We start from the raw sequence: 16,037 nt of genomic DNA, 5'->3' as shown, positions 1-16,037 counted from the left end.
CTGATTGGTAATTCATAAAATCCCCACAGGACTTGAAACTTGTTTAGCATAATAGCAAGTCTATATTCTGAGCTGTTTTCTTTCAATTGTGTTGTTGGTTGCATATTAATAAACTAAATGGTAACCAAGTAGAGGGACAAACACTCAAAATATGAATATCATTGTAGCTAATATTTTTCCAAAAGCACCATTTCAATAAGTGATATTTCTATTTAATTGTTTATTTTTAGTCATGTGGGAAATTTTAGATACTAAAAGGAAAATCCCTAGTGTTTAGAAAGAATATGATATTAATTTGTCTTTTCAAAACAGTATTACACTGTTGGCTAACTGCATGTATATATGGTACACATATAGAAGAATTTGTATATTAAGTATTCTGCTTGCCTTGTACCTTTATGTTGAAAGAATCTGAGTTTCACCCAAGATTTGTAAGAGCATGACAATTCAGAAGTCCACATTTATGATATCATTAATTAGTCTAGGGGAAAGCTGTCCCCTTTTGGCAATACATTATTCCAATTTTTATTCATGATATACTAACGCTTCAGTCACTGTGTTTTCTTTGAAAATAAATTATATTGGTAAAAACAAATGGACTAAAATGTGTGAGATTTGGAAGTGTTTTTGCATTAAACACACTGAGTTCTTTTTTCTAATGTAGACGCGTTGTTGAGTCCCTGCTATTTTCACTTGAAACTGGGCCTGCGATCTTTGTTATTGTCACGAGTCTCTTTCTGCATGTCGTTACAAGCTAAGAAAGCATCTTTATAGTTTAAGTTTGGGTGATGGTTGTACATGCCTTTAATCTCAGGAGGCAGAGGCAGGAGGATCTCTGTGAGTTTTAGGCCAGCCTGGTCTACAAAGCGGGTTCCAGGACAGCCAGAGCTGTTACACAGAGAAACCTTGTCTCCAAAAACCAAACAACAACAACAACAACAAAAAAAAAAACCCCACAAAAACAAAAAATACCAAAACTGAGTTATTAATATTTAACACATGTACAAACAATTATTAGAATTTAACTTGATAAACTAAAATAAACTGGATTTATCTCTCTTCAGAAGAAGATTCGTTTTCCATACTGATTATAGGTTTTAAAGGTATTCTTCAAGAAAAGGGTACTTTTTTTAGTACTCATTGTAACTGAATGACTAAACCTTTCGATGTTATTGTCATAACATGACTGTGCTGCTGGCATACCCGAGTGCGGTCTTGGATGGTGAGAGTGTATTTAATGAGTTACTGTTTCTTTCTTCTCAGCTGGTGGCTGGCAGTGTGACGATGGCTTTTGAAGAAGTGTGCCCGGATCGAATCGATCTGATCCACAGGAATTACCGCAAGCTTTGTAACCTCCTGGTCGACGTCGAGGAGTGGGGGCAGGTTGTCATAATCCACATGCTAACTCGATATGCTCGGACACAGTTTGTCAGCCCTTGGAGAGAGGTGAGTGCCGATTGGCCTCCTGCTTATGAAGCATACTAAGGGGGTAGATGAACTTTTACAGACTGTGCAACCAGTAAAGAGTAGTGAAGTAATAGAAATCTGCCTTCTAGTGGGGACTCATTTTGCTGATTGTCAATTGTTTTGACACTCACTGATTCCCATTTAAAGACGCACTGTGTGATCTTTGGTGTGATATCTGGCCAAAGGTCCCCGTTAGGACACAGGCTCATGGGCCTTATCAAGCCCTGGGTTTTTTTTTTTTTTTTTTTTTATTATTTGTAGTTGATTTTACATTTTTGAGCCCCATTCATCTTATGTAGCAGTTTACTAAAGTGGGTAATGTGCCTCTGCACCATGAATTTACACTTGGGGTGACTGATTCCTAGACTTTATACACAAAATACTACTGGGCTTTTAAACTTCTTTCCTACGGCTTTGTACTTCCAAAATACGCTTATTTTCATTTGTACTCACCCAAAGTATGTGAAGTCAGTAATAAAATAGCCTATGAAATGAGTTTAGTTTCTTTGGCAGGTTAGTATTAGAAATTTATCATGGCCGGGCGGTGGTGGCGCACGCCTTTAATCCCAGCACTCGGGAGGCAGAGCCAGGCGGATCTCTGTGAGTTCGAGGCCAGCCTGGGCTACCAAGTGAGTTCCAGGTAAGGCGCAAAGCTACACAGAGAAACCCTGTCTCGAAAAACAAAAAACAAAAACAAAAACAAAAACAAACAAAAAAAAAAAAAGTAGAAATTTATCATGTTCTTTACATGGAAACTTAGAAATTTTAATTGTTTTGCTAGTCGGTAATAGAGCTCATTCACTCTTCTATGCAGGCTCACATGTAAATTTCAAACTTGTTAAAGGAAATCCTAAGCAGTACTGTAACAGCACATTCACCTTTTGACATCTTATTTTTAATGCAATATTTTTTATATTTCTGTGTATGTGTGCATGTGTGTATACTTATGTGTGCACGTGTATGCACATGTATATGTGTGCATGTATGTGCATGCACGTTCATGAATGTGTGCTTGAGTGTGCACATGTACATTTGTGCATATGTGTGTGCATACATGGGGGGCTTTACAATGTGCTTGCATGTTTGCATATGTATGTGCACAAATGTGTGTGTGTGTGTGTGTGTGCGTGCGCGCATGCATGTGTTTTCACAATGTGGGGATGTGCACGTGTGTGGTCATTGAGTGGTCAGGAGAGGGCATGGATCCCCTGGAGCTGAAGGTGCAGGCGAGTCACCCTGTGTAGGTGCTGGGAGCCAGGCTCAGGAGCCCTGGAGCAGCAGCAGGCACTCTTAGCTGAGGAGCCATCTCCCCAACCCCAGTATTAGAAACTTGAGAAATCAGTTGTGAGCTTGACCTGACTAACCGTATAGTGTTTAGAACACCTTGCTTTTTCAAATTAAAAACAATATTGATGTGAGAGGAAAATGTTAATGAAATTCCACAAAGTGGGAATATTCTCATAATAGATTTTGTTTTGTTTTGTTTTATTTTTTTTTTCTAGACAGGGTTTCTCTGTGTAGTTTTGGTGCCTGTCCTGGATCTCGCTCTATGTAGTCCAGGCTGGCCTCGAACTCACAGAGATCTGCCTGGCTCTGTCTCCCAAGTGCTGGGATTAAAGGCGTGCGCCACCACTGCCTGGCCTCATGATAGATTTTTTTTGTTTTGTTTTGTTTTTCGAGACAGGGTTTCTCTGTGTAGCTTTACGCCTTTCCTGGGACTCACTTGGTAGTCCAGGCTGGCCTCAAACTCACAGAGATCCGCCTGGCTCTGCCTCCCGAGTGCTGGGATTAAAGGCGTGCGCCACCACCGCCCGGCCTCATGATAGATTTTAAGCGACATATCAAGCTTACAAATAAGTATAAAACATTTCACATATTTTTCTACATTGACTTGTTTTTTTAGTATTAAAAAGATTTAAAACATTTCTCTGTGTCTTTGTCTCCTTGAATGCTACATCTCAGTTTGTTTTTTTCTTTCTGATTGCTTTGGGGAGTACTGTGTATTGAACCTAGGACTTGCACATGCCGAAAGTATTGTGTATTGAACCTAGGGCTTGCACATAAGGAAGATGAACTATGTCCTCTCAGCCCCTTCTGTGATTGAAGTTTGACATGTTTTTGAGATGAGGTCTCCTTGTGGGGCCCCTTAGCTTCATTGTAAGTAAAGTGGTTGCATTTTTTACAATATGTTAAAAAATAACTTACGCTACATATGACTCAGATGGAAGAACTTTTGCTATTAGTGTACACTTGTACCTTACAAAATTAGATTTATTATTGACCAGAGTTGAGTTTGGAAGACTGTTTTACTAAATGAAGCTGCATGTGCATGATGACAATCCCACAGCCATTGGATGCCGGCCTCTGTGATCGTGTTTCCTGTTTGTTCAGGCAGCCCCTGCTGGGGAGCTGATTGGACATTTTTCTCCCCGTGTGGAAGCACAGAGTTCATGTTGGGTTTTTTAACCAGTGTTGTATCACTTGACATTTTTATTATGTTTGCACATTATTCATTCCAGTACTTGTATAGAAGGGAGCTTTTGTCTTGTTTGTGGATAGAAACCGGAGCTGAGTATACATGAGTCTTCTAAAGATATGTACTAGAGTTTTGTAGCTCATCTTTCACTCTGAGTTTTATTTCATCTTATTTTAGATGAAATTAGTAAAACCATATACAAAAGCAAAGATAGGTTAAATTCTACATTTACATGTGTATTTCTGCTTTTGTTATGTAATTGGAGAGGAAGGGGCTGCATTTTGTCTTGTGTTTTTTCATGTTAGTTCCATGCATGTTAGTTCCTGTCAGAAGGAGGTCTGGCCACTGTCCCAGCATATTGGAATTGGACCATATCACTTCTTCGTCACTCATCCGTCTGACCGTGACGTGAACATAGGGCCTGTGGTTCCAGACTGTGCAGTGATTGTCAGACAGAGGGCCTGTGGTTCCAGACTGTGCAGTGATTGTCAGACAGAGGGCCTGTGGTTCCAGACTGTGCAGTGATTGTCAGACAGAGGGCCTGTGGTTCCAGACTGTGCAGTGATTGTCAGACAGAGGGCCTGTGGTTCCAGACTGTGCAGTGATTGTCAGACAGAGGGCCTGTGGTTCCAGACTGTGCAGTGATTGTCAGACAGAGGGCCTGTGGTTCCAGACTGTGCAGTGATTGTCAGACAGAGGGCCTGTGGCTCCAGACTGTGCAGTGATTGTCAGACAGAGGGCCTGTAGCTCCAGACTGTGCAGTGATTTCCAGATGTGCAGCTCTGCCTTACACTGCTGCAGCACAGCCAGGAGACCAGCTGTGGGCAGGGGTGGGGTGGGGTGGGGGGTGGGGTGGGTGGACGACATGTGTGGTGTACACATGGGCGAATGTGCTGGATGGCGTGTGGGCCCTTGGCGGATGGGCAGGTGAGGACCAGGGTGTGAAGCTGAGGGTTTGACTTCTGGGGCAGCTCGCTTATGGTTTCCTTTGAGACAAAGTGCACTGGCCTAATGGAAAGGAGGAAATGAAACCATTTAGATAGATTTGTAATTTTCACGAGTTTAAATAATCTTTTTTTTTAAGTTACAGAAGTACTTTTAACGTAGTATAAAATAAAAAATAATGTTTTTGTTTTTCCACATTAACCTCTTGGTTGACCCTGGAGAGGCAATTGTTGGTAACTAATTTCAGTTATGCTAGGAGTTACAATTTTACTATGGATAAACATTTAACTTTACTTACTAATGTAAGATGCTGTCACTTTACCTCAATCCATGGAAAAATGACTCTGATTAAGTTCTATTTGCGCATCTTGTTTAATTCAGCATACTCAGGATATTAGGATTGCGTCTGTGTGTTTTCTTACTAGTTTGTAAATAAGCTTTGGGAGAGAAAGATGCTGTAGTTTGAGAACTAGCAATCATAACAAGGCTTTTTGTACAAAATGACCCTTTGAATGTGTCAACACTTGGGCCATGTCCACACCACACTCCTTGAACCCACTGACTCTGTCTTGTTCTGATTGCTGCAGATACTTGGAGTGAGAAGCTCAGATATTTGTACTCCTGGAGGCTTCCGTCTCTTTAGGACTGCCTATGGTTGATTTAGTGTAAAGTTGTTAGACTGGGAGCTGGAGATGGCTCAGTACACTGCTCTCAGAGAGGACCCGTTCCTAGCACATCTGGTGGCTCACAGCTGCCTGGAATTCCAGCTCCAGGGGGATCCAGTGCAGGCAACTGTGGTCACGTGCCCATATCCACACACAGACGTATCCCCACACACATAATTAAAAACAAAAAAGGGAGTTGTAAGACAGTTTAGCCATGTTTGAAAGAAGCGGAGACATTTGCAGCTCTGTATCTGCTTTTCGTTTCAGAAGTTGTTTTCAGTGTTTTTATAGTAACTAAGGTTATCACAGAGTAGACCACACAGTGCACACAATGGAGCAGTGCTTCATATGAGTTCCGAGTGGTGGGTGACTGCCTTCCAGAACTGGGGGAGGAAAACGTCTCCATATAGGCAGAAGTCCTTGCCAGGAGAGCTGTGCCAAGACCACGTTCCTTCAGTCAAGGGCATTTTACCATGAAGTAAGGATACCCCAGTGGGAATGCCGTGTCACCAACTTAACATAGCAACTAGGAGTTACAGCAGGGATTTCGCTTTCCCTCTCTTGTATTAAGAGAAAATGTGACAAGTGATACTTTAATTAATCATTTTGCTGTGCTTTCTTGTTAGTGGATAGGTGGCCCTGGTCATGATGGTCACAGCAAGAGAAAGGTAACTAAGACAGAAGTTGGTACTAGAGAGTGGACGGACCCTGACTGAGGCAACTTACAGAAGAAAGTTTATTGTGGGCTAGCAGTTTCTGAAGGTCAGAGCCCATGACCATCATAGCAGGGGGCATGGCAACAGGCAGACTAGTGCTGGAGAAGTAGCTGAGAGCACAAGTCTTGAGACACAGCATGAGGCAGAGAGAGCTAACTGGGAATGACTGGGCTTTTTGTAACCTCAAAGCCCACCCGCAGTGATAACACCTCCAACAAGACCACACCTCCTAGTCCTTCCCAAACAGTTCCACCAACTGGGGCTCAAGATTTCAAACATATGTGCCTGGGGGGGAGGGGGCATTCTCATTCAAACCACCATGTCGGGCAGTCAGAATTTTCATATCTATTTACAGATAAAGATACTGAGGCATGCTGTGGGATGGTCTGTATGTCAAATGTGTTGCTGATTGGTCAATAAATAAATCACTGATTGGCCAGTGGCCAGGCAGGAAGTATAGGCGGGACTAACAGACAGGAGAATTGAGAGAACAGGAAGCTGGGTGAGGGAGACACTGCCAGCCACCACGATGACAAACAGCATGTGAAGATCCTGGTAAGCCACGAGCCATGTGGCAAGGTATAGATTTATAGAAATGGATTAATTTAAGATATAAGAACAGTTAGCAAGAAGCCTGCCACGGCCATACAGTTTGTAAGCAATATAAGTCTCTGTGTTTATTTAGTTGGGTCTGAGTGGCTGTGGGACGGGTGGGTGAGAGAGATTTGTCCTGACTGTGGGCCAGGCAGGAAAACTCTAGCTACAGAGGCATACATGTTTTAGCAGTTAGTTTACCTAAGCATACTATTTAGAAAAGGTAGACCTAGAAACAGTTATCTGATATTCAGGGCCATCATTCTTTCCTTTATTTTACATTACCTATTGACTTGAATATGGTTTGTGTTTGCTTATTGGTTTCCTGTCAAACCTAATCTCTGAGACCCTAGTCTGTGGTACTCAATTAGATGATACCTATAATTAAATATGCTTTCCAAAGAGAAAAATCCTGTTTTCCTTTGAATTTGAGTGTGTGCATGCACATGATGCATGTGTAGACCAGAAAAAGACTTGAGGCTCCTGCTCTGTCAGCAGCCATTTCGCTGAGCTAGGCTCTCTCACTGAACCTGGAGGTAGGCTCCCAGCCAGTGAGCACATGCGGTCCGCCCACAGGCTTTTGTCAGGGCTGTGGAGGATTCAAACTCAGGTCTTCATTTTTGTACTGCAAGTGCTGTTACTCCCTGAGCTCTTTCCAAAGCCCTCTGTTTATGTTAATATTCTCGAAGGGTAGTAAAATGTTAGCTTTTAGGAACTGAAAATTATTAGAAATAGTTTTTGAGATGAGCTGATGGGCATACTTTTGTCAGTCATTTCTAAATGAACACATCATATACAAATAGGCTTCTTGGGGGCCAGAAGAGATTTTTAATTTCGTTTATTTGCATCATTATAGATCAGTATTTAGGCTGTTTATATGTAAATGTACGATTTGAGGAACAATTAAGTGTTGACAAAGTAGATTGCAGTCATATCAATTGCAGTGCATTTTCCATAATTTTTCTAACTGACATCTTTGATGATAAATAGTGGATGCCAAGTCAAAGCCGATTATACAGTGTACTAGGAATTCATGGGGCTGTCAGAGAGAAGACCGATTGACTTTAAATTTACATATTAATGAGAAGATTTGTTAAGAGGGTGCTTGACTATAGAAAATAACAGCATATTTATAGGGCACGACATTTTATAAATAAAGCTGATGCAGGAAAATGGAAATTAAACCTTTTAGGTTAATAAATTCAAGAGACTACTAAAATGTGTATTTGCATTTTTATTTTCTTAAATTTACCTTTCTCTTTGCAGTCTGTGTCAGCTGGTTTTCCATTCTAGGTCAAGTTTGTATAATTTTCAAGGATATGACATTATTTAAGTATTTTCTTTGTCATTGAAGCCTGTTAGAGGAGAGCATGTAAATCTCTTACATAAAGTTGCTTTTATAAAAGTAATGGATTTGAAAATAAATTCATTTATTTTGAAAATAAATATAAAACAAAGTGAATGTTCAAGAGTTATTTAATACTCAGTTTCTCTTCAGATCATACAAATCTTCTTTTAAGAGTTATTTAAAAACACAAACAGACAAACAAAAAAACCCCAAGAAATCTGAGCCCTGTTGTGGCATTAGCTATAAGCCAATATTGAATGAATCCGTTTGGTCCAGGCAGGAATGCCTTTCATCTGTAGGTCCAGTTCTCTTAAAATTGCTAGGAGGTGGAAGATTTAACAATTACCAAAACTGTTTACCTCAGCACTTTGAAACTTAAAAGTAAATCGTCACCATTACCGTTTAGAATATGAAGCCAGGTGGTACACTTCTCAGCATTTATCCACACCATTTGGATACTTTGGAGTGATTAATTTACTTTTGTCTCTCTATTTCTGTACTTGAACTTCTAGAACCTTACTTAGGCCTAAGGACATCTGAAGGTTGAAGTTTTCCTTAAAGTGTTTTTAGTACAGGTATTTTTTCAGTGGTTGTTAGAAAATAACTCATCAAAATGCAAACTATATACATAAACATATGCATGCATACATATTGTTTGTGTGTGTGGTTCTTTTCAACGGGTTATTTAAAAAAATAAATTTTGTGATTTTTTCTTACCAGTGGACTATTAGTAGATTTTGCTGTTCTGTAGAATCATTAAAAATAAACTACGGGGGATTTATCATAGAATATGGTTTTCACAGTACAAATGAAAGAAGTTTGTGTATCAACAGACAACTGTGTCGAAGGCTTTAGTACACGGTTACTGTGGAACTGGGGACCTGGGGCAAAGGGGTGCGAGGGCTCCCCTCCACCTGGTTATGGAGCACTCCTTTAAGGATTCCCTGTTCTCTGTTCATTGTTTGCCCTTGGTTGAATATTTAACCTTCTAAGAGTCCTTTTTTTTTTTTTTTAGTTTTTAATTTTATTCAAGGATTATGTACTTATCTTTAACATTTTTTATTTAATATTTGACAGTTTCATACCCCTGTTCTTGAGTCTATCCACCTCCAACTCCCTGCTCCTTGTACCTGTGTTTTGCCTTAAGTTTAATAATACTATAAGGCTTATGAGAGATATTTTCCTGTTGTTTCCTTCTCCATGCCTGAGTTCCTTCATGTTCTTTGTGATTATGTGGTTGTAATGAATGGTTTTTGGGTTCGAGACAGGGTTTCTCTGTGTAGCCCCAGCTGTCTTGGAACTTGCTGTGTAGACCAGACTGGCTTCGAACTTACAGAGTTCCACCACCCAGCTGCTTGCAATTACTTTTAAAATTCCTTAATAAGGCACTTTTTTTTTTTTTTTTTTTACAGGAGACAGCAGTGAATTCTTAAATTTTGTTCATCTGCAAATGTCTTTATTCTGTTCTTCTTTTAAAATTTTAATTAATTTGTTTACTTTTAGTTTTTCAAGACAGGGTTTCTCTATGTAACAGTTCTGGCTGTCCTAGAACTTGATTTGTAGACCAGAATGGCCTTGAACTCACAGATATCCTCCTTCATCTACCTGCTAAGTACTGGGATTGAAGGTGTGCACCACCCCATAGGCAATTTTTTTCTAATTTTTATGTAAGACTAGGGAATGGTATAAGACAAAGACTATATATTTCCTAAAGTCTCATGCCTCTAAGTTTCTGTGGGTCAGCTTTATTTATGTGTTGATTTCCTGTTCTGGTTGGTTTGTTGTGGTGGGGAAACTTCTGAGGTTAAACCCAGTACCTCGTACTTGGTGAGGAGGCATGCTCATCACTTGCTAGCTTCATCCCCAGTCCTGTGCTTTCCTTGTGTTGAGACTGAGTCAGACTGGACCTGAACCCCTTCCATAATCCAGAGTGCTCATCTGAGAGTCTCTGGCCTCTGCTTTCCAAATGCAGAGACTGTAGGCATGAGGCACCCTGCTGGGCTCATGGTCCGCCCTCAGTTTTGACTGCGTCTGATTGTTTTTCAGTGCCTTTGAGTGCTGGTTTTTAAAACAGCTTGAGAGAGTATGTCCAGTGAAGGCATTCCATCTGTGGGAGCTCAGCTCAGGTCATATCCCTCTGAGTCCCACTGACTCCATACTTCATTACTTCTCTTTAGCTAGAGTTACATCATACATCCTCTGAAAGTTCTCACCCGCTGTAGAGGGCTGTTACTCACAGTGGCTAGAGGAGCCATGCCTCAGGAAACACATGGTTTCTTCTGAAACAGCTGGTTTCTCAGTCCTTTTAGGAAATCCATGGAGAGCTATAAACTGAGATTGGCTGCTGGTGACAGTGTCTACCATATTCTTCACACTAATCTCATATACTTTTGAGGAGACTGTAGTTTTGAAACAATATTTAAATTTTGGCTACACACACACACACACACACACACACACACACACACACACACAGTGATATTAGATTAAGTGAAAACTAAAAGTGTTCTGACAATTTTTGTAGATCTCAAGGATATCCCAAATTTTGAAATGGTCTATTTTATTTTGATTATAGTGCAGTGTATTCTAAAGATTTATTTACTGTGCGTGTGTGTGTGTGTGTGTGTGTGTGTGTGTGTGTGTGTGTGTGTGTTTGACCTGTGTGTTATGTATGAACACTATAAATGTGCCTGGTGCCTGCAGAGGCCAGAAGAGAGCATCAGATCCCCTGGACCTCCAGTCCTGAGCCTGTGTCCTCTGCAAGAGCAGCGAGTGCACTAACCACTGGGCATCTCTCCAGTCCTACAATGCAGTGTATTTTGATACCTTAAGTAGGTATCTGGTCTGTGGAGAAAAAGTTAGATTGTAGGTTAGAAGTTCTTAATCGGTAGTACTTACTTGTTTTCATCTGAATTGCTGGGTCATTCCATTTTACAAAATTTGTTGTAAAAACTTTCCCATTTAAAAACAACAGTTCACAGCAACCTTTACTAGTGCTTGAGGCCATTAATAGTATATGAAAATAAGTGTTCTGGGGAACAAGTGCCCTCTTCTTCTTTGGAAAAAAGATTGATTTTATTTTTAATTATGTGTACGTGTCTGTGTTGGGCTGTGAGCTTGTGGGTGCAGGGGCCTGGGGCAGCCAGAGGTGTTGGGTATCCCACAGGTGGAATTCTGCATGGTTGTGAGCCTCTTGGATTGGGCTCTGGGAACTGAGCTCTGATTCTCCTCAAGAGCAGTACACACTGGCTGCTGAGCCATGTCCCCAAGCCCCCCCCCCCCACTTTTCATCCTTTGGGGTTTCTGTTCAGAGGTCTCCTTTTAGCTTCCTTATATTCTATGCCATTAGTGTACCCTTATTTAGTGCTTTATGCTGCTTGTTATAAATATAAGTATTTAATTTCCTTTTGGAGATCTATACTGTACTATAAATTGTGGCTCTGAGAGATGATTTAAGTCCATATTTATCACAGTGTTTTATGTAAACAGTTTTAAATGGAATCTGATATTAGCAAACGTGGCTGAGAGGGAACTCCAGAGTCTGCTCTAGATAGAGATGTGTGGTAAGATGAGGTTAAAAAAAATAAACTTTTTGAATGGAGAAAATAAGTCAAGCTTCACAGCAACTATTCAAACATTTAATTAAGAAGAAAGAGTGCTTTACACATTTTAAATGATTACCTCAATTCTCAGTCTCAGTCTCAGTTGTAGTCCTAAACAGGACCACACTGAGTGACAGTGGCCCAGGAGGGATGGCCCCAGAAGGCCGGAGGATGGAACACTTCGGAGAATGAGGGCAGGCCGCCTCACCTGCACAGTGTGGAATCTAGGATGAGGTGTGCAAAGACCTGAATCTGAGCTTTGGTTGTGAGTGACCATCAAGTGGTCCAGAAGAGGAAGTCGTGACTAAGACACAAGTGATTGAAGTGTTACAGAGGCTGCAGAGCTGCAGTGACTTGGAATTTCTTCCCTTTGGTAATTCTAGGAAATGTCTCTTAAATCTCTAGCTGATTATAAGGCTAGCAGAAGAGCAAACACTCATGTGACCAAGAGAGAGAAAGAATACAGGCTTTCCAAAATCACTTAGGACCATCTCCAAACAAAACATACAACTAGCAACAACGAACACGTGGGAAGGGTTAGAATCTCAGTTACAGAGTTACCGTATCATAGTCTAAATGTCTCATCTTCATCTCAAAATTAGGAAACATGCAAAGAAACAGAAGAATGGTACGTTAAAAGAAAAGCAGAGTCATGGAATTGTGACCAAAGAAGTATGTGCTTTACTGAGTCTCAGCGTGTTTAAGTTGACAGTCACAAGCGCACTAAAGCAAGTAAATGGAGTCAGAAAAATGATGTCCCTCCAAATAGAGAGAGTATCAGCACTAGTGTGCAAGCTCATGCGCGCGCACACGCACGCATGTGGTTGTGCACAGATGAAGTGGGAGAGAGATGCAAAAGAACCAAACAGAAGCCTACTGAAAAGTTGAGTAATTAAAATGAAATGTTCACGACCAGGGTTCAGCAGTAGATCTGAACCGGCAGAAAATGAATCCGTGAACTAGAAGACAGGTCAGTTTAAATGATCTAGTCTGAGCAGCAGAAAATGCACGAAGTAAAATGGGCAGAGTAATAGCAAAAATCATGAAGAAGCTTGTTGAACACCCTCAGATGTGCTTTTACACATGATGGGATACCTAGAGGAAAGAGGAGAGAGAAGGGGCTAAAAGGAATGTCTGCAGAGACTGTGACTGGACGCTTTCTAGACCTGATGAACGACACTCATTGATCTAATGGAGAAACTCAAGTTCTAGGTAAGAAAGACTCCATCACCGACAGTTCATCTTCTGTTGAAAGTCAGATGTGAAGAGAGTCACTGTGTGCAAGGTTTCTTCAGTAGTATGAGTTGCCTTCATATCAGAAACCACAGGTTCTAGAAGGTGGTGGTTTTGTTTGTTTGTTTTGTTTTGTTTTTGAGGCAGGGTCTTGCTGTGTATCCCTGGCTGTCCTGGAACTCTATGTAGCCCAGGCTGGCCTCAGACTCATAAAGATCTACTTGTCTCTGACTTAAAAGTGCTGGGATTAAAGTGTGTGCCATTACTCACAGCTTTTGAAGCAACAGATGTAAAATGTTGGAGGAAGAAAAACTGTCAACCAGGAAGGCTGTGCCTGGCAGAATTAACCCCTCAAATGGAGAAACCAGTACATTGTGGTGTGGACATATCTGTTCATCTGAACATTGTGGTATGGACATATCTGTTCATCTGAGTTTCTTGACACATGTAAAATAAATGTGGACAGTAGGTCACAGTGTCCCTAAGCACTTATTATGTGTATCTTTGTCATTGAGTATTATAGTTTCTTTGCTTTTGTGATATACAGATTCACCAAAAAGTCACACAGTCGAGTTTTAATAATTGGGTGTGTGTTAGTGCCACAAACACCTTTATACACTCGTAGCCATTCTCTCTCTGGTAGTCAAAAAGTTGGCTTGCTGATGCCTGGATCCTGGGTCTTGTGAACACTAGCTGTCACCTTTGCCTGTGGCCCCCAGGGCCTCAGGTCTTGTCTGCTCACTTGGTTTCCTTTCTCTAGGTGTGGGATTGCTGGCTTCTGTTGTGTGTGACCTCTCATTTCTTCTCCAGAGGCATCCCGGCTCTCCTTTCCTTCTAAGGCGTTCTCCTCTCCTTTCTCTCTTCTGCTCTTTTCTGTTTGTCTGTCTGTTTTGAGATGAGGGTCTTTGTAGCCCAGACTGTCGTTGAACTTGGACTCTTCCTGTCTCAGCTTCCTGAGTGCTGGGATTACAGCTACACACCAGAACACACAGCTAAAGCCACACTATCTTTTATTATTATTAATTTATTTGTTCCCTTTTCTGTGTTTGGGTGTTGTGCCAGCATGTATGTCTATGTACCATGTGTGTGCCTGGTGCCTGCATGTCATGGAAGAGAGAGTCAGATCCCCTGAAACTGAAATTACAGGCTGTTGTGAGCCCCTGTGAGTGCTGGGAATCTTTCCCAGTCCTGGAAGATCACTGAGTGCCCTTAACCACTGAGCTATCTCTCCAGCCCCAGTCCTTGTATTATCTTTGAGACAACACGCTTATACAGTTTTTTCCTAGTGATTCTAGTGCGTCCTTAGTTTAGATGTAGCATATTTGAGAATTAATGGAGATTAAATAATCCCTTAATAAAATTTAACCTGTTTATATAGAGTTTTAAAATTTCATTTTTCCCTGTCTTTCTGAATAATTGAAATGTGAGTTTTCCAGAGCCCTGGTTCCTTACTCTTAATTTAGAACACAAGTATATGGACATATGCATCTTGTTCTGTTGTAAGTATTGAAATTCTTGGTGATTAAGAAAAGGAAGCCTCAGAGCCAGGCATGATGGCTTAGCCTTTAGTCCCAGCACTTGGAAGACGGGGGCAGGCAGATGGATCTCTGGGAGTTTAAAGCCAGCCTGTTGTACAAAATAAGTTCCAGGTCTTCCAGGACTACATGGTGAGACCCTATCTCAAGGGGCGGGGGAGCTTTGCTGATTTCTCTCTCTCGTTCTAGAATTTCTAAATATATTGTAACAGCTTTGCTTTAATCCCTTTAACGCTCTAAAGAAACATTAAATCGATCAGTTTCAGTCCTGTGCAAATTCGCTTCCCTGTCTGCAGTGGACTCTGTCCCGGGTTAGGATGAGGAGAGAGTGAAGAAGATGTGAGAAGTCATTATTACTCTGATTAGGGTGGGTTTCCTGTGCTTCCTGCTTTGTAATTGGGCGAGTTCTGTTCTTAATACATTTGCTTCAGCCAGGTGGAGCTTTCCTGTTCCCGTCAGTGGAGCTAGGATAATCACAACCTTTATTCCTCAAGCTTTGGGACTTCTTTGCCCTGACCAGCATGGCCATGTGCATATTTTATTTCGGGGAAATTTGAAAAATGCTATATGCAGGTTTTCCATCCCATTTCTTAGGAACAAAGTTTGGAAATGGATGCATTCTGAAAATATGTTTCTTATATACTAGAGCTGAACATACAGCTAAACATAGAAATGAGAAGTGCTGTAGGCAATTGAACACTGAATTTTCAGAGTGGCTTGCCACAAAGTTAGTGTGCACAGGTGTTTCCATAATTGTGATGTATTGGGGAGATTCGGTGTTCAATGGTCCTCAAACCCACACTTCCACCTGTGTGGTAGAGCATTCACTGGGCTGTGGTGTAAAACATGCACAGTGAACAGCACAGCAGTTTTCTCATGGGAGGGGTGCTGGGCGTCTCACACCCGTGTGCATACCCTATGCTGCATACTGAATTTTGGGGGATGAAATTTCACTTTTTCTTTAGAAAAAAATTATAAAGGTGTTCCTACTATACTCATCCTTGCCTGTGTGTTTTCTGTAGTGAATAAATAGCTGATTTATCTGAGTAGTTAGGGTCCTGCTAATCACTTACCGTCTCTGCTTTTGTTAGAGGTATCTAATCTAATGTCAGAGAGGTGTGCCATCAGTACTGGTCACTACAAGAATGTAATGGACTGTTTGTGCCTTCCAGAATCCACATTGACCACTTTAACCCTCTGTGTAGTAGTTTTTGGAAAGAGCCTTTGGTAGGTAATTAGGTTTAGGTGAAGCCATGAGGGTACCTTTAGAGCATGGTTCCTTCCTAATTAGCGACTTTCCTAATGCTGTGACCCTTTAATGCAGCTCCTCATGTTGTGGTGACCCCCAAACATAAAATTATGTCATTGCTACTTCATAACTGTGGTTTTGCTACTGTTATGAATCATAATGTAAATATCTGATATACAGGATATCTGAAGGTGACCTCTGTGAAAG

The 16,037-nt window shown here is 41.1% G+C and overlaps 1 protein-coding gene across 1 annotated transcript in view; it reads left to right on the top strand.

Annotated features, from left to right (window-relative positions):
• Window positions 1-16,037, top strand: part of Ap3b1 (adaptor related protein complex 3 subunit beta 1) — a 213,997-nt gene that overhangs the window by 60,727 nt on the left and 137,233 nt on the right. Inside the window, exon 7 of the mRNA XM_059276349.1 lies at window positions 1,264-1,446. Coding sequence (XP_059132332.1) covers window positions 1,264-1,446 — 183 coding nt within the window. The remainder of the gene's footprint in view (window positions 1-1,263; window positions 1,447-16,037) is intronic.

The sequence above is a fragment of the Peromyscus eremicus genome, chromosome 11 (assembly GCF_949786415.1).
Source record: "Peromyscus eremicus chromosome 11, PerEre_H2_v1, whole genome shotgun sequence".
Lineage (NCBI taxonomy): Eukaryota > Metazoa > Chordata > Mammalia > Rodentia > Cricetidae > Peromyscus > Peromyscus eremicus.
This window is presented reverse-complemented; position numbering and strand designations above follow the sequence as displayed.